This window comes from Ruditapes philippinarum, unplaced genomic scaffold (assembly GCF_026571515.1).
Source record: "Ruditapes philippinarum isolate M1 unplaced genomic scaffold, ASM2657151v2 ctg2680_1_1_1_1, whole genome shotgun sequence".
In the NCBI taxonomy this organism is placed as follows: Eukaryota; Metazoa; Mollusca; class Bivalvia; order Venerida; family Veneridae; genus Ruditapes; species Ruditapes philippinarum.
This window is the reverse complement of record NW_026855094.1, coordinates 98,805-116,724: the sequence shown is the minus strand read 5'-3', so window position 1 is coordinate 116,724 and position 17,920 is coordinate 98,805. Positions and strand designations below refer to the sequence as shown.

The 17,920-nt window shown below is 33.7% G+C and overlaps 2 protein-coding genes across 3 annotated transcripts in view; one reads left to right on the top strand and one right to left on the bottom strand.

The window, feature by feature from the left end:
- The window catches only part of LOC132742091 (ATPase family gene 2 protein homolog A-like), a 69,014-nt gene extending 61,961 nt beyond the window's left edge, over window positions 1–7,053 (bottom strand). The window contains exons 1-3 of the mRNA XM_060730387.1: window positions 6,774–7,053; window positions 1,400–1,664; window positions 971–1,029 (exon numbers count right to left, since the gene is read on the bottom strand). Of these exons, the coding sequence (XP_060586370.1) occupies window positions 971–1,029; window positions 1,400–1,664; window positions 6,774–6,957 (508 nt within the window). The 5' untranslated portion in view covers window positions 6,958–7,053. The remainder of the gene's footprint in view (window positions 1–970; window positions 1,030–1,399; window positions 1,665–6,773) is intronic.
- Window positions 7,054–7,071: 18 nt separating this feature from the next.
- Window positions 7,072–17,920, top strand: part of LOC132742090 (RNA-binding protein 26-like) — a 30,923-nt gene continuing 20,074 nt past the window's right edge. The window contains exons 1-11 of one of the 2 annotated variants that reach the window (XM_060730386.1): window positions 7,072–7,136; window positions 9,293–9,377; window positions 9,877–9,995; window positions 10,558–10,757; window positions 11,360–11,445; window positions 12,124–12,746; window positions 13,207–13,383; window positions 13,914–14,003; window positions 15,076–15,195; window positions 17,032–17,241; window positions 17,620–17,856. In XM_060730386.1, coding sequence (XP_060586369.1) covers window positions 9,319–9,377; window positions 9,877–9,995; window positions 10,558–10,757; window positions 11,360–11,445; window positions 12,124–12,746; window positions 13,207–13,383; window positions 13,914–14,003; window positions 15,076–15,195; window positions 17,032–17,241; window positions 17,620–17,856 — 1,921 coding nt within the window. In that variant the 5' untranslated portion in view covers window positions 7,072–7,136; window positions 9,293–9,318. Of the gene's footprint in view, window positions 7,137–8,827; window positions 8,862–9,292; window positions 9,378–9,876; window positions 9,996–10,557; window positions 10,758–11,359; window positions 11,446–12,123; window positions 12,747–13,206; window positions 13,384–13,913; window positions 14,004–15,075; window positions 15,196–17,031; window positions 17,242–17,619; window positions 17,857–17,920 lie in introns of those variants that run through there. The other variant, XM_060730385.1, reaches the window with a different exon arrangement.

Here is a 17,920-nt window from a genome sequence, read left to right as displayed (position 1 = left end):
TTGACTTGTATTTTCTCATGACATATCCATATGTCAAGTTTGAGTTGAATGTGTTGTACCGTTGGGGAGATAATGAACGGAAACTGAAAATTTCATATTATTTTCAAAGTAAAAGGGGCATAACTCTGCCAAAAATCATCAAACCATGACCAAATTCGAACTTGACCTGTATTTTCTCATGACATATCCATATGTCAAGTTTGAGTTGAATGTGTTGTACCGTTGGGGAGATAATGAACGGAAACTGATATTTCATATTATTTTCAAAGTAAAAGGGGCATAACTCTGCCAAAAATCATCAAACCATGACCAAATTCGAACTTGACCTGTATTTTCTCATGATATATCCATATGTCAAATTTGAGTTGAATGTGTGCAACCGTTCTTAAGATAATGAACGGAAACTGATGATGACGGAATGACAGAATGACGGAAGGCCGGAAGGATGGAAGGACGGAATGACGGAACAGGGTAACACTATATGCCCCGGCCATTACATGGCGGGGGCATAAAAATTGAAAATGTTCTTGTAAAGGGGTAGTTGATCTACATAGAGCCACTTTGCAGAGGTTTCACTGTATATACATTATGTATATTCTTTTTTAATGTGTGCATGTTTTGTCCATGTTTATTTATTATTATAATTATAATAAAATATAGTTACTTTTTCATTGCAAAGTATTCCTCTTTAAGGTCTTTTAAGGTAATCTTGCATAAAAAAATTCATTAAATCCCAAAATGTCTTTTTTTGGATGTGTCAGCCATTAACGGCAAACAACATTTTGTGTAACACTTTAATATAAATTGAAAGGTATCACATGATACAGAACAAAAATTTGTTCTTATGAATATAAGATCATTGTTATAAATATTCACATTTCATTATGTATTAATATTTACATTTCATATAATCTCTTAACTTATATACAGGTGAGGTACATCTAATAACAAAAAGATCTTAAAAACTTACCTTTACATCTTGATAAAAACTGTAAAAACATTTCGTCTTTGAACACAGGGCTACATTCACTGAAATACACAAAATTTTATTATGATGATCCAAGTTATTATCCTTTTCTAACTTAGGGGAAATAAAAGTCAGGAATTTCTTAGGGACAATAAATTTCCATCTTAGTGGGTAATTAAATTATTAGCTTTCATTGGACAAAAACACTTTTATCTTTTTTAAATGAAAAAAATTGTTTACAAGTTTTATTCTTCAATTTTAAAGGGGAAATGTTTGCCAGGAGGGGAATTTTAGACTTGTCTGTCGGGAAAATGTAGTAATTCGTCTTGGGGAAGTAGCAGGATACCAGCTAGAGCAAAGAAGGATAAAAAGGCCCTGCCCTTTTAATCATGTGCCAGTGGTGGCTCAGACAATTAGACTGAAAATGCCTACCTTGACATCAGCATAACCTCTAAAGCCTGCTGTAGTGGGTCTATAAACAGCTCTAAAGAGACAAGCTCCCCTTGTCTTACACCCTCTGTGCTGTCTGAAATGGCCACAGATGACAGACCAACACTGCTACATGGCCAACATGTTCTGATGTGAGTCTTGTTCAGCACACATAAGCCTCCAATGTAAAATCCACACAGCTGCATGACAGAGGGATTCATCAGAATTAGATCTTTTTTCATCTGAACGGGCAAGTCAATATTTCCTCCTGAAAAGTACAAATCAGGTTGTATAATCATAATCATACATAATTGCAATTTCATTAGACCTGTTAATAGCATACTTTAACTTTGCATTCATATTTAAATTGAATGGAAAACCTTTTTCAACATCATCTTTATGCTGCCCAATACCAAGGGCATGAATATTTGTGGGTGGTTTACTTATTTTTTTAACTTGATACTTGTGTAATAAAATTTATTCCCATCAGTAGAGATGATATAAAATTATCACAATAGTATGCAAGGTAGGCAAAGAGTCATAGATAAATCAGCTGGGACATTAGTTCTGGCTCCCATAACTTTATACGTCTTTTATTTTGACGGTGTTAAATAAAAATGTTCAGATTTTTTTATCCGACTTGACAATTCATAAGATTTGCCTACTAATTATAATAATAATGTATACTCAAGGACGGTGATAGAATTTTTGGTGACAGATCTATTGAGATAGAACTAGAAATGTGTCCATAGGACACCAGTGCCCCCCACATGTGCCCAAGTGGAAAACTAAAAATCTTTTATTAAGTAAAGGGCAAATACTAGAAATACTGAATAAATCCATAAGAAAAACCCTATTAAGTGCTTAAGTACACATGTTGACCAACATTCTTGTAAACTTTCAGGCCTACAGGTCATATAAACTTTTTGAGTTACGTGCAACACAAGTTAAATATTGTAAATTTTTACTAAGTCAAGGGCAATAACTCTAAAAATACTAAACATATCCACACGAAAATACCCAGGTGCACAACTAAACATACTGAGCAACATTCTTGTAAGGTTTCATGACTCTAGGTCAAATACTTTTTGAGTTACGTGTGAGACACAAGTTGAAAATTGCAAATTTTTACTAAGTCAAGGGCAATAACTCTAAAAATATCCACACGAAAATACCCAGGTGCACAACCATACATGCTGAGCAACATTCTTGTAAGGTTTCATGACTCTAGGTCAAATACTTTTTATAGTTACGTGCGACACAAGTTGAAAATTGCAATTTTTTACTTAGTCAAGGGCAATAACTCTAAAAATACTAAAAATATCCACACGAAAATACTCAGGTGCACAACTACACATGCTGACCCTAAACATTCTTGTAAGGTTTCATGACTATAGGTCAAATACTTTTTTAGTTACATGCGACACAAGTGGAAAATTGCAAATTTTTACTAATTCAAGGGCAATAACTCTAAAAATACTAAAAATATCCACACGAAAATACACAGGTGCAAAACTTCACATACTGGGTTTCATGACTCGAGGTCAATTACTTTTGAGTTACGTGAGACACAAAAAGGGAACTGACGGACGGAAGGATGGACAAGGGACCCCCCTATCAGTGATTTTTTTCACTGTATTTACAGCCGAATAAAGGATGTTTCCCCTAGCCAAAAAAAGGTATATATTCCCCTAAAAATGCTAATATTTTCCCCTAAAATGCCTCGTGCTCTTCCTTACCAGAACCATGACTTAATAGCATCTGACTTATGTACAGACTCAATCAAACCGAGTCTGCAATTCTCTTGTTATTTTGTTGTGATTAATGCTTCCGAGGGATCACTTTGTATTTAAGTTAACTTTTAAACCTACCATATGTCAGACCATTTTACATACGAGTTATACAGTGAGATAAGCTACCGGTTATCTTTAGGCCGCTATTCCATTTATACGTGATCAGTGGCCCGCTTCCGTCATCACCAATGTTATTTCTGGTCAACCCGGCCCCATTTTTTTAAATTATTTATTTTGCTTTAAAATATAAACACTTATCAAGAAATGAAATAAAAATTAACAACAAAAACAACAACAAAATTTAAAGGCTGATATCTTTTATTATTTATGTTATATAAAAACTATCAATATTAACAAACAAGCAACACATTCATAGTTTACTGTTTTTACCGTCGCGAAAATAGGTGATGTCTATCTTCAACCTTAACCTCTCTACGATAGAAGTTTTAAGAAAAAACAAAACTTTTTTATTGATATATCATGGAAAAGAAACCTTAATGTGTTCAAATCATTACTATGTTATTGTATGTTAAAAAAAAAGAAATTACCAAAAGCACACTAAAGTGTTTCCATGAACAGTTTTTAAGTAAGATTAATTATAGAGATTCTGCCATCTATCACAGGTATCGCAGGTCACTGCCTCCTGTCTGTCACGCACAATATATCCACAATCAATACAGTTATCAGTCATAATGACATGAAGTGATTATACACAAAACACTATCAATTTTTCGAAGACTTAGTAATAGTCCAGTACTGAAAAAAAGATTGTTGGAAACTTAATTTATACAAACCTTTTAACTCGAAATTCTATGCATTTCTTCCTAATTATCGCATTAACACTCACGAAACCATCTTTAATTTACATCGAATAAAGACATGAAAGATACTACCAACTTATTTAAAGGATTTGTTTTCATAGCTATACCCTTTTAAACTGTTTGATTATCACATCTGAAATAATGTTGATGTATATATAATTGTTGATGTTATATAATTATTCATTATCTCTATTGCATATTAAAGTCTTAATCTGCGCAATTAAATTTACCGACACTTTTATGCCAGTTCATGTTTTTTAACTATTGTTCTATAGTTAATAATATTCAATTAATAATAAATCATTTTTATTCCATCATACAACAAAATGACCTGAATAGTTTTCTTTGAAAATATATATTTTGGGGCCGGCATGACCGATTTTGGGGCCGCACTGACCAATTTTGGGGCCGCATTGACCAAATAAAAATACTGTGGGGCCAGATTGACCAATTTTGGTGCCGGGTTGACCAATTTTGAGGCCAGGTTGACTTGGGGCCGGGTTAACATTGGGCCGCAGGGTTAGAATTTAGCAAGATTTTCTACTTGCAGATTTTTGCAAGTGATCAAATGTTTAAGGTATGAGCCACCTAATGCATTACCTCCACTTTGAAGAGTACTCAAATAGGCTAGAACTACTGTCAACTGCATTGAAACTGAGGGGCGCGGGTTCAAGCCCCAGAAGAGGCAACTTTTTTTTTCTTTCTTTTTTTTTTCTTTGAACATTTTTTGTGTCTCTCAGATCACTCTTGATAAGAAAAAAGTGTTTCATTTAAATTATAAAATTATTATTGGTATTTTTTGGCTAAATTGTGCAAAATTTATTATAAAATATGGTACCTGATATTTTCAAAGTCTAATAAAATAAAAACTAGACGGTAAAAATATTTTATATTTGACAAGTGCATCCAATATACTTTTAAGAAAATTTATGCAAACTTTGAAAACAGCCCCTGATTTGAGTAAATTTTAGGGATATTTTGAATAAGGCCCTCCAAGTAGGAAAATGATCAAACAACTACTTAAAATGGGTGGGGTAGGGTAACATTTATATACATATTTCAAACATTTTGAGTAGAAACAATAATTTTGATGGGTCATTTGTTAGCTGAATGCTATTATTTGTTTCTAAAATATTTTCTACAGGAAAACATTATTTCATAATGATTATATAATAGAATAATTAGAGTTTCTCATTTCTAAAAAAGAGCCCTTCTAATAGCCAAGTTTTACTTTAGAAAAACCTCCCTAACTCGCAAACCATACGGTAAACTTTGTTTAAATTTTGCATTCTTGTGTCTTTTAAGGTATATAACTGACCTATGTTGTCAATTTTAGAGTTCCTTATAGTGCCCATTAGGAGGCTCATACCTTAACTGGCTATATGAGGTAGTCAACTGGCATTTCCATGATCACGTATCTTATTATTATTATTATAATACACAATGACAATATATTTTGAACATCTGGTATGACAAATGATATTAAGCTTGAATGTCCATTGAATATCAGAAACATCTTTATAACTGGTAAACACAGATGTCTTCTTGTAAAGAAACAAAAACATTTCAACACATTAATTTATAAATGATAAACAATTGTTAAGGGATCAGATTCGATTTACCAGAGGAACACCCACTGGTAACAATGTACAGTTATAAACTTGTTCATGTTATGGAATTTCTTGGGGCCTTCATTAATTTAAGCATATTTTGTACTTGATTACACCAACAATCTTAAAACTCAGAGGACTGATCTACTTAAAATAAATAAATATTTAAGCTTAAAAGTAAACACTTTACAGAGGAGTGCTACGCATTAACATTGGACCCTGATAAAACATCTTGGATGTTCTAACCAATAGTGTTTCGCTATTATAAATAATCCATCAAAATATAGTCACAGAAAAAATAAATACCTGTAGAGCAACTTAAAATTTATTTTTAAGTTTTTAAGGTAAACATCATCAGTTACTGCAGTATCATCATCATCAGCTCAGAAGATAACAATAATGTAAACATCCAAAATGAACAGTCACTTGCAAATAAATGCCAGCTAGAGTAATTTATACTGGCATTATTAGATTTTAACTTGCATTTTGCCAGTATGCCAGCTTAAATTCGAACCCTGGGCCGGGTTGACTGTAATTCTTTTTTACGGACGCGGACAGACATGAACAGGTCTCGTCACGACAAAATGTCTCGAATGAAATTAAATACTTCATCGATTTAGAAAGAAAATACTAAAAAGCTCACCAAAATAGTGTTGGAGAACCCATAAGTTTAAGATGCACCAATGACAGATTAAAAAAACATCATCTGGTCTTCGGTTGCAAAAGAGATGTTATTCCAAAACCTAACTGGTATTCAATGTTTTTCCTTTTTCTTTTTACCCCATTCTTTGATGTTACAACTGGTTTTGGTATTAGAATGAAATTATGTCATAATACAAAATATTATCCTCTGTTATTAAAAGTATATTGAAAATTAAAAACGTACCTATGGAATATTACTCACTGACTACACCGGACACGGATCACGTACCAATGGAATAGTGGCCTTACTCGAAAACCTACTGAATAGCCTGTCGTCTGCTATTTGGGGAAAGTGTTTATTGGTGTATTGCTCAATACTCATAAATGCTATATAGTACTGCAATATATATGCTGCTGCTGCAGTGCAGTACTGTATGCCTAAATATTTAAAGGAAAAAAATGTCACATTTTTGCTATCTCTGTAAATAAATTCAAAAGCTAAAATGCAAACCTTTGCCTTCAGGTAAAGGGCAGACAACTGCGTTGAAAATATTGTGTAAAACATAACCATGTGAAAATGATTTGTTGCTCAAACATTCATCTTTGTGCTTTGACAGGTCTCTATAACCCAATATTCTACTGCAGTGTATACATTGGTTCCATTCAGGAATGATCTGTTTATTCTTTGGAGGCATTTTTCACACAAAATTATTTAAAAACAAAATTTCTATCCGAATCTCGATCTCAATTTGCCCACCACATGTTTTTATCTCGTCCACATTCTCGCGAGATTCGCAAATTAGTGTTCATGTTATCACGTGACTTGAAACGAGATTTTTATTTTCAGAACTGGTACGTTATTTTTCCAGCTGTGGTAAGTAGTCGCCCCTAAAAGAAGTAAACTAAAAGAAAAAAATCGAATCTGTTGATCATTTGAAAGAGCACACGTTTCTTATCTTTCCTCTGTCGTGAACATTTTATGTTTGGTTGTATGATTAGTTAAATAATTCGAATTATGAAGCATAATTTTTTACCCCTCCCACTTTTACGCTCTGTATATTCGGACTGTGCCTATTTCGTAACATTGATAAATAATTAGAATGCTAGTTAATATTATTTAAGTTCAGTAAGATTTGACTGAATAAATATACATAATATAATTTATAACATTTTGCATTCATAAAGTAATCTAGTTCTGGCTTTCAAATCTTTACGGTAGAGACATAAGATTGACAAATCGGTGGAGTGTGGGGGCACCGGTGTCCTATGACACGTTTCTAGTTCTATCTCAATAGATCTGCCACCAAAAATTCTATCACCATCCTGGAATATAAATTATTATTCTGTATAAATAAGTATTTTCCAAAAATTTACAGACTGTCCATAAATATCATGAAATCAGACACTTCACCCCTCAAATTTTGAAGACACTTCATCCCCCTTTATCAGGTCTAGGATTTCATAATATTTATGGACAGTCTGTAAATTTTTGGAAAATACTTATTTATACAGATTTTTTTATCAGTAAATTACAGACTTTAAGAAAGAAATTAGTAGAAGTTGCATTAAAATACAAAACTGCAGGTTAATATGAATAAGGTTATGTATTAAATGTAACAGTATGGTAAGATTCAGAACAATTTGATAACTTTCAATTTTCGCTTTTAACAAAAATTTCAAAATCATCAAACAAAGATGAAACTCACCCAATTACATTTGTAAATATTTACAATCAATAAGACAACTTGTCTTATGTTGCGTATACATATTAGTGTACAACTAAAAACAGCAAATTTCACATTGAATATAGGTAAGTTTATGGATTGAAAAATCTTTAAATTTCTAGACTATCTATAAATTTCAATTACTTTTGTCAGCCATGGAATTTATGAGCAGTGCTAGACCTGGTATGCCATAAAACTAAGGGGTTTACTTAAGAAAGGAAAAAGAGCATTGCGCTACCTACATCGGACTATACTGGTTTGGGAGATAAACTCGGCCGAAAATCGGTGTTTTTAGTGCATATTTCATTTATTTGTTTACGTATTCTGATGAATCTTGCCCATTAAAAAACTTCAGCTCTTCGATTTTCTGGTATCACCATAAAATATATAGTTAGAAACATAACGGGTATTTTTTTAGAGGCCCTGGAAGAGGTACGTAAAAAGGATATTTATAACGCGCTCGAGTAGATAATTCCGGCTCTTTGTTTTTCTTCTTAAATGAGTAAGTTAAAATGTAAAATAACATGTTTAGACATTTTATTATTTTTTTGCTGTTCATTTATGTCAAATAAAAAATATTATTTACCAAAATTGTTGAGCATAACGTTAGTATAATGAATATCTATGATAACACGATATTATATGCAACATACTATGTAATATATAAATGATTTTAACGTTAATATTTTACTTTTCTTCACAAAAGTGAGTCTGAATTTCATCTACAAAATGTATACGTAAACGTCGTGTGCTTAATGGTAGTCGGTCAATATATAAAAGTAACCCTGTGCGGGCCTCCAAATGAGCATCTACTGCGCATGGGCACAACAATGGGATTCCCATACTTTTTATAGGCATGTTTTGTAAACAAACAGGTAAAAGTCTGTGTTATTCTTTAAATAGACAAAATTTCCAGATATTGTCGAATTCCAGCGATAGTACGACTATGAGATGGTGAGCTTGATTAGATTAAAAAATCCGATAACTCGATTAAATTATAAAAAGCCGAGTTTATCAACCAGCCGAAGTTATCTCCCTAACCAGTATATCTTTTCTTTTTTTTCCAATCAAGTTTGTCAATCAATTCAACTACAGACTAATAATGACTGTTGTTACTTTTTTGCAATTTTACTCTTATGTTGCTACAGTTACATAAATATACATGTAGCAGTGATCTTAGACTTTTTAAAAATAGATTTACTAGTAAATGGAGATTTATGCTAGATTTGCACTCATTTTAAAGGCTGTGATTTCAATGCAATGAAATGAAAAAAAAATTGATTTGTTTTGATACTCTCTGTTTCAGCTACAAATAGAATTACAGCTTCAGACATGTTGATAGATGACTTAGAGCAGTTGAAAGACTGGCTAACAGCTCAATTGTCACCAATGTAAGTGCATGTGTAGAAAGTACATATAATGTTCAGATAATAATTTCTCTGATTTCGGCTGATATTCCTATTGTAATAATTGAGTAAAACTGTCGTTAAAATTCATTTGTGATTCAGGTATCATGTGGAATAAGTAGTCATTCACTTGCAGAGAAATTGGTAATTTCTGGTTATCTTTGAGCGTGGGTTAGATGGACTGTTCGGTGAACAAATTTAAGAAAATTTCTTTGAGCTTTACATAACTTCAAAACAAACTGAAATGATAATAAAGTATGTGAGTTGTTTTTATATCTGTGGATAAATTTGTAAAGAGATTAGTTTAATAGGTTTTTTCATACTTGAATCAAATCTAGGTGACAACCTAGCATGTAAGTTTCTTGTTATAAACAAAACATTGCTAAAATTCAAATTTCAAAGGCCTAGAGTATAAGTATTATTCCTAAAACACGTACAAACATGCATACACATGTTCTCAAACCTTTGTTATGTATGTTTGCAGTTGTGAGGCAGATCCGAGTGCACTAGCCAAGTATGTTGTGGCACTTGTGAAGAAAGATAAACCCATCTCAGAACTCAAGGACAGTTGTACTGACCAGCTAGATGTCTTTTTACAGACAAGTGAGTATTGCTGACTTTCTTTTTTTTCCCCTAAATATTGAAAAAGTACCAGTTTTTAACAGTGCTATAATCTCTAAACGGAATAATCTAGGCTAATTTGTATCTCTACATTCTGTAACTTTATTGTACTTGATAAACTTAATATATCTACTGTAATTTACTAAATTTGCATGTTTAGTTACATTGATTGTCACTCTTTAGTTAACAAAAATTATCATGTGCTATCTTGTTTGATTGAGGCTTAGAAAGGTTACTGCTGGCTGTGATTTTCCTGCTTATTAAACAGACTCTAATAAAAGGCCTCTTCCCAATTGAAATTTTCTTTAAAATCATGCAGTTTTCCCAAAAATCTGAACTTAAACCTGATTTTTTTTACTTCCCAAATTAGCAATTTTAGTGATAATTTTTCCCAAAATCAAGAGACTAAGGCTTCTTCCAAATTAAGTAAAAAAAATCAATGGCTTGTATGTTTTTAGTTGTAGCTTATTTAATTCACACACTGCATATATTATCAAAGCTTACAGAGTTAGATTAAAACTGTGTTTACTTATTGGAATTCTAGAAACAAAAGATTTTGTGGACACATTATTTGAAGTGATAGATAACAAGTCATACATCAAAGAGAAAGAGGAGACAGCTGCCCCTCTCCCAGACAGTGCCGCCCCAGATGAAGCCCCACCCACAGAGAATGATGCTACCCTGGCACCAAGTGACCAGCAACTGGTTACATCCACATCAAAAATAGATATTAAAAGAGAAGAGGTAAATTCTTATAACATACTGTGATATCACTTTGTAGGCCCAAATGAAATTATTAAAGTTGTCCATATACTAGTGATTTTTTCTGTTATCGGAAATGCTAGAATTTGAGACCATGTCAACATACCTTCTATGCCATTTGCTCAAAATTTCAAATTTCATGGCAGCAAAATTAATTTATTTCACAGTATGCAATATCTTTACAACATTTATTTAGTAGTACATTAAATTCTTATTTTTGGTACCAATAAAGTATAAAAAGTACAATATCAATACCCTTTCATTAAGAGTCAGTACTGGCGTATACCAAATGAATTGAAATATTAAATATGTTTGTATTTAAACACATGGTTTTATATCTAGCATGTTTATTGAACAAAATATTTAAGTGTAAATTGTTGAAGTATCATTAAAAATTATTTTTTGGTTATTTGGTCAGGTATCCTACTTTGGATTTGAATAATAGCTGTGTTTTGCTCAATATTTTGAAATTTGGGTAATCAGAAATTATTTCATAGAAGCATGCAAAAAGATCTTTACAATAGAGAATATATTTATATGTGTATAAAGCTTACCAAGATTAACATGCTTGTATGTTTTTACAGGATTTACAGAAAGCATTTCCAATAGGAGAAAACCGACCTAGAAAATCTCGATCAAGAAGCTTATCTCCTAGAACTAGATCCAGAGAGTAAGTTTTTCAGACTATCTATGTAATGTATCAAGAAAGGAAACACTTGTTTGTGATAAAGCAGTGTGTTTGACTCTCATGAGAGGGAGCTATTTAGCCAGGTCATTGACAGTCAGTGTTTCTGCCTTGGTGCAGTCTGGCTGAAATCAACTACCCTAAAAGTTAAGATAAAAAATCATATTTGAGAAAATTGTCAAAATAGAGAAGGCTATGAAAGTTAGTAATGTGATGTTTAAATCATAGGGAGACGAAAACATGTTGTATTTGTGATGGCAAAGTGGATAGAAATTGTATCACAAAATGATTCCGGTTCTGTCCAAAGAGCCATTTAGGCTAGAATTTTCAAGTCATTAACTCGCATCCATCTGTAGAATTATATCACTCCAAAGATGTTGAATTTTATCATGTTTGAAATTTGTTAAACTACTTAAAGAAGGTCTTTGATTCTATTAAGGTACCCCTATCAGGCTATGTGCACAGAAAGGTACTAATTTTAAGGTCTTCCTGTGTAAGTAATGCAGGAATGTTAACACATAACCTGATGAAGTGATTTGAGTGTCTATGATATGCAACTGAATTTTGCACATCTTATACATAATTTCATAAATCTCTTTGTGTTAAATGTGATTCCAAATTACTTTCTAAAAAATTACATATATATATGATATATATATGCAGAGATGATAGGAGAAGAAGAGTAGATGAAAGACGGAATTTTGACAGAGGTTATCCTCGTAGACGATCAACAAGTCCTAGATTAAGAAGATACAGATCAAGGTCACCATATAGACGAAGGTCACCTTTTAGACCTATCAGAGGTCGTGGTCGAGGACGCTCCCGATCAAGATCATGGTCCAGAAGCTGGTCAAGGTCACCAAGGAGTAGATCAAGAGAAAGAATTAGGTCAAGGTCACCAGGAGGTAGGATTAGATCAAGGTCACCTGGAGGAGGCTTGAAATCAAAGTCACCTGCTGGAAGAATCAGATCAAGATCACCTGGCGGTCGTATCAGATCACGTTCCCCTGGTGGAAGAATAAGGTCACGCTCACCTGGAGGTCGTATAAGGTCAAGGTCGCCTGTAGGAAGATTACGTTCGAGGTCACCAGGTGCACGTTCACCAAGACGTGAGGTCAGAGCAAGGTCACCGAGGGGAAGATCTCCGTACAGACGCTCAATTTCACCAAGATTTAGATCAAGGTCACCCAGAAAAAGGTCAAGGTCTCCTGTAGGTTCAAGAAGTCCAAGATCAAGGTCACCATTGTCACCTAACAGATCAAGGTCTAGATCACCTGTAAGAAAAGGTAATTGTTGTGAAGAATACTTTGAAAAGTGATATATTTTAATAGAGACCTATTAAGATCAGTTTCAAAATAAACTTTATCAATGTTTCTTGGAAATAGAATAAAATTTGAAATGAAAATAGACTAGTTAAAATAATTAAAAATATAGAAAATTGAAATCTTGCAATGATTGGGTCTAATATTCTAATCTTCATATAGCCTTGAGTCTATAGGTTTTGTGGTATCAAATGTTCCTTTAACATTTTGCTTTCAAATCACTCTGGTATAGGGGAAATTAAATTCATTTTGAAAGTTTTTTTAGTAGAAAATTATTGTCAGTGAATTGAGAAAGCAATACTTTGTTTCTTCAGGAGTATGTTCTTGTGATGGCTTTAAAATTTATTAAATAATGAAAATGTAATATGATCAATTGCTTAGCTTTATTACAATATTAATAATGCAAAATTATTGATTTTTGCAGTGCGTAGAAACAGCTTAGATAGTCGAGGTCCAACACCAACGCAAGAGAATGGACTGGCTGATAGTTCTAATCCAACTCCGGCTGACTCGCACAGCTCTATCTCTGTTGTGACACACACGTCTGGGAGATACGGAGAGGTGCAGTCAGCATCTGGGATACGATGTAGGGACTATGATGGTGCGTTAATGAAATTATTTTTTCTTTGATCCTTGTGTTTTGTTGTTGTTATTGTTGTCTTATAATCTTAAATTTGGGAAAATCATGTTGTTTTGGGGTTTTTTTTGGCAAAGTGTTTGGAAAAACTATTGCAGTACGTTTTAAAATTGCGTTTAAACTGCATTATGCATTGTAAGAAGAGGATGTGGCCTATAGTAGAGTTGTTGGTTGGTGAGGTTGTCATTCATTAAGAGGTGATTGCCCTCAATTCTTAAGTTTGGAAAAATTGCTTTTTAATGTTTTTGTTGCAGGGATAAAACAATCTGTAAGTTAAATGTGTGAAAAAAGTGCTTGATCTAAGGTAATTTTCACACATGTAAGGGAACATTGCTAATTATGGAGGCCTTACATAGGAGGAACTTTGATACAATTTTCAACATATGATACATATTATTGAGCTTTCTTTTGATACAGTGTTACTAAATATCTTTATAACACAATACAAGATGTGACATCTGTTTGCCTTAATGTTACATTGATCATGTTTTCAGAGAAAGGATTTTGTGTTAGGGGAGACCTGTGTGTATATGATCATGGAAATGACCCGGTAGTCGTGGAAAGTGTTTCACAATATCCGTCAGGTTAGTCAAATTACATTGATCAATATCCGTCATAGTGATTTTGATTGTAAAATGTTTGTTTTCTGGTTTTTATGCTGATTTTATCAAATTTTTGGTAATATCTGGGTAGTCGGTCCACTTAAAAGGCTGTGGTGGATAACTTGCCACGACCTAATTTTTCTAGGCAAATTACCAACTACTTATCCCACATGTATATACAAACATACTTCTTTTCATACAGATATTTTGAAAGTTCACAATGTATTCTCTTTTTTTTCCCAAAAAATTTAAACAATAAACTTTTTGTAAACTTTAGGCAGCAGATTTATACATGTAGTTATATACACTTTACGCTTAAGGAACATCTGTGGTTCTACTCAAGTGCCCATTTATGCCTGAAAGTATGCACGAAAGGACACCTGAGGTCTTCTTCAACCAGGATAGCTGGTATGTTGCCATATGACCTATACTGTGTTGGTGTGACGTAAAACCCAATTAAAACTAATACATTTTAAGATTCTGTTGTTGCTAGGAGGCTTTCCAACTTGTTTATAGAATGTCAGTGGTACTAGGGGGCGTCTGTGGCCGAGTGGTTAAGGTCGTTGACTTCAAACCACTTGCCCCTCACCGCTGTGGGTTCGAATCCCGACAGGGACTTTGGATTCTTTCATGTGAGGAAGCTATCCAGCTAGCTCACGGAATGTCAGTGGTTCTGCTCAGGTGCCTGTTCGTACCTGAAATAATTCTCGGAAGGGCACCTGAGTTCTTCCTCCACCAGTAAAGCTGTGCAATATGACCTATACTGTGTCGATGTGATGTGAAAACCCAAAACAAACAAACAAAGTCAGTGGTACTATATTTGTGCCTGCTTCTTCTTGAAATAATAAATTGAACAGCCCCTTTAGTCTTCTGCAGTGTGTTCCTTTAGGTGATTTTTGAACGTATATAAAGATGCACAATTACAACATATAGCAGTTAAAAATATTTCCACTTATTCCATATAGTATAAGATTCATATACACAAAATATAGATCAAGCAAAGTGTGAACTATCTGGATTAGCTAGAATGTATGTTTAAAAACTTACCTTGCAGGTCACCCACCTCATCATTCTGGACATCCACCAGGCCCCCCACCCCCTATGCACATGGGTATTCCACCCCCTGGATTTTTCTCCAACAGAATGCCCGGTCCACCAATACATGTTCGACCTGGTAGGTATTCATTTTATCAGAGCATTTATCAGAGAAAAGGGTAGAATGTGTAAGCTGAGTACAGTTCATCTTTACTTTTTTCTACTTTTCCATTTTCTCCTGTTATAGTGTAGTATATAGATAGGGTACCATATAATAGGTTGAGTACCATTAAACTCATTGTACAATATTTTGTAGATTAAAAACATAAGCTAGAAAGTTTATATATGACATCAACTGTACCTGTGTGACTTTAAATGCAACTTATAGATTTTGCAGTAAATTATCATGAATGTTTTAGCTTGACTATTACAACGTGTATTCGAAGAATAGGGAGAGGTATTATCCTCACCCAGGCATTGGAGTCAGTGTCACACTTTGATTGTAATTTTGCATGTAAGTTGATATCTCCAAAACTACTGAAGGGAATGGGTTGAAAACTTGAAACCATATTTGGAAGCATTATAAGGAGGTCACTATTCAAGACCCATAACTCTGACATGGATTTTTACAGAAATATGGCCCTTTTTGAACTTCAAAAAAAAATTCTAAATTATCCAGGCTCTTGTTTTATTGTCAAGCTCTTAGAATAGTATTGCACGCTGTTGTACCGACTGCGCTTGTTAATTTTTTGTGCCCCCCGCTTTAGTGGCGGGCATTTAGATTTACCCTTGTCTGTCCTTCCGTCCGTTCTCTTTTGTCGCATGTAACTCAAAAAGTATTTGACCTACAGTCATGAAACTTTACAGGAATGTTGATCAGCATGTGTAGTTGTGCACCTGGGTATTTTCATCTGGATATTTTTAGTATTTTCAGAGTTATTGCCCTTGACTTAGTAAAATTTTGCAATTTTCAACTTGTGTCGCATGTAACTCAAAAAGTATTTGACCTAGAGTCATGAAACTTTACAGGAATGTTGATCAACATTTGTAGTTGTGCACCTGGGTATTTTCCTCTGGATATTTTTAGTATTTTTAGAGTAATTGCCCTTGACTTAGTAAAATTTTGCAATTTTCAACTTGTGTCGCATGTAACTCAAAAAGTATTTGACATAGAGTCATGAAACTTTACAGGAATATTGATCAGCATGTGTCATTGTGCACCGGATATTTTCGTCTGGATTTATTTCGTATTTTTAGAGTTATTGCCCTTGACTTAGAATTTTTTTTGCAATTTTCAACTTGTGTCGCATCTAACTCAAAAAGGATTTGACATAGAGTCATTAAACCTTACGGGAAGGTTGCTTAGCATATTTAGTTTTGCAGCTGGGGTTTTGCTTGTGGATTTATCCAGTATTTGTAGAGTTATTTCCCTTGACTTAGTAAAAACCGTTTCATTATTTTGTTATTTGTTCCTTGAGTGCTTGAGTTAGAATCAACCAACTTTACAGGAATAATGATCACCATCACTAAATTACAGGAATAATGATTCACATCACTGTGAAGCTATGCACCTAGGACTTTGCATGTGGATTTTTTTCAGTTTTGTTAATGTTATTGCCCTTGACTTAAAGTAGTATAAATTTGCAATTTTCAACTTGTTATTCATAGCTTAAAAAGTATTTCACTTGTAGGCCTGAAAGTTTACAAGAATGTTGGTCATCATGTGTACTTATGCACCTTGGGGTTTGCTTGTGGATTTATTCAGTATTTGTAAAGTTCTTGCCCTTTACTTAGTAAAAGATTTTTAGTTTTCAAAAAATATTTGATCTAGAGTCATAAGATTGACAGAACAGTGGCGCGGTGGGGGCACCCGTGTCCTATAGACACATTTCTAGTTTAAAATCTTAGGATCATTTTGTACTACTGCCCATTTTACATATGCTTTAAGTACACTTTAAATGCAATACATTTCCAGATTTCCGTCATCAGGAGCCATACAATCCTGAAGCACCAGGACTCACAAGATCAGGTCCGCCTCCATTTTGGCCTGGAGGCCCTGACAACATGCCCCCTTTTATGAAAGGTCCGCCCCCTACAGTCCCACCACCCAATCATGTTCCAGTGAAGTCAAGACTTGGTACCAGAGGAGATCTAGTAAACCTTACTGTCAGAAGGGAAGTCAAAGGTAGGTGTAAATTAATTTAACAGTGACTTGATGATAGGGCCTTTGAATTTTGAAAATTGGTCACAAAATGTGAAATTTTGTGAAAATGAAATGTGGCATTTATAGTAAAGCTTAATAATGAAGCAAGTAAAAAATTGGTAGTTTATACAGAATTAATTTTGTTTTGATTGTGAAGGAAGATTATAGAGACTGAAATCAACTAACTAGACCTAAGTTGCTTAAGGAAACAACAGCTTGTCCCTGACATGGTTTACAAACATGCAGTAGTGATAATATAATATTATGTTTATGTCCCTTTCATCACATTGTATCTATACAAGTAGTTGATATTTTATGTTTATTATAATTATCACTGTACACCTATACATTACTCTATAGATGACCAAGACGATGAGGATACTCCATCATCATCAACTAGAACTGTGATAGCCCCTAAAGATGAGCCCCCTTTGTCATTGTCTCAACCCCCACCCCCAGGGGTACCAGTTGCAGAAACAACATCAACTGGTCCCCCACCAGGACCTCAAGGTCATTTCCAACATCATCAACAGAGGTTCCATCCATATCAGAGATTCTCAGGGCCAAGGAAACCATTTGATTATAACCGTATTGGAGGTAGGGATTTGTATATGTATTTATATTATGACACCATTCCCATCAATTCCTTATTGTACAAAGA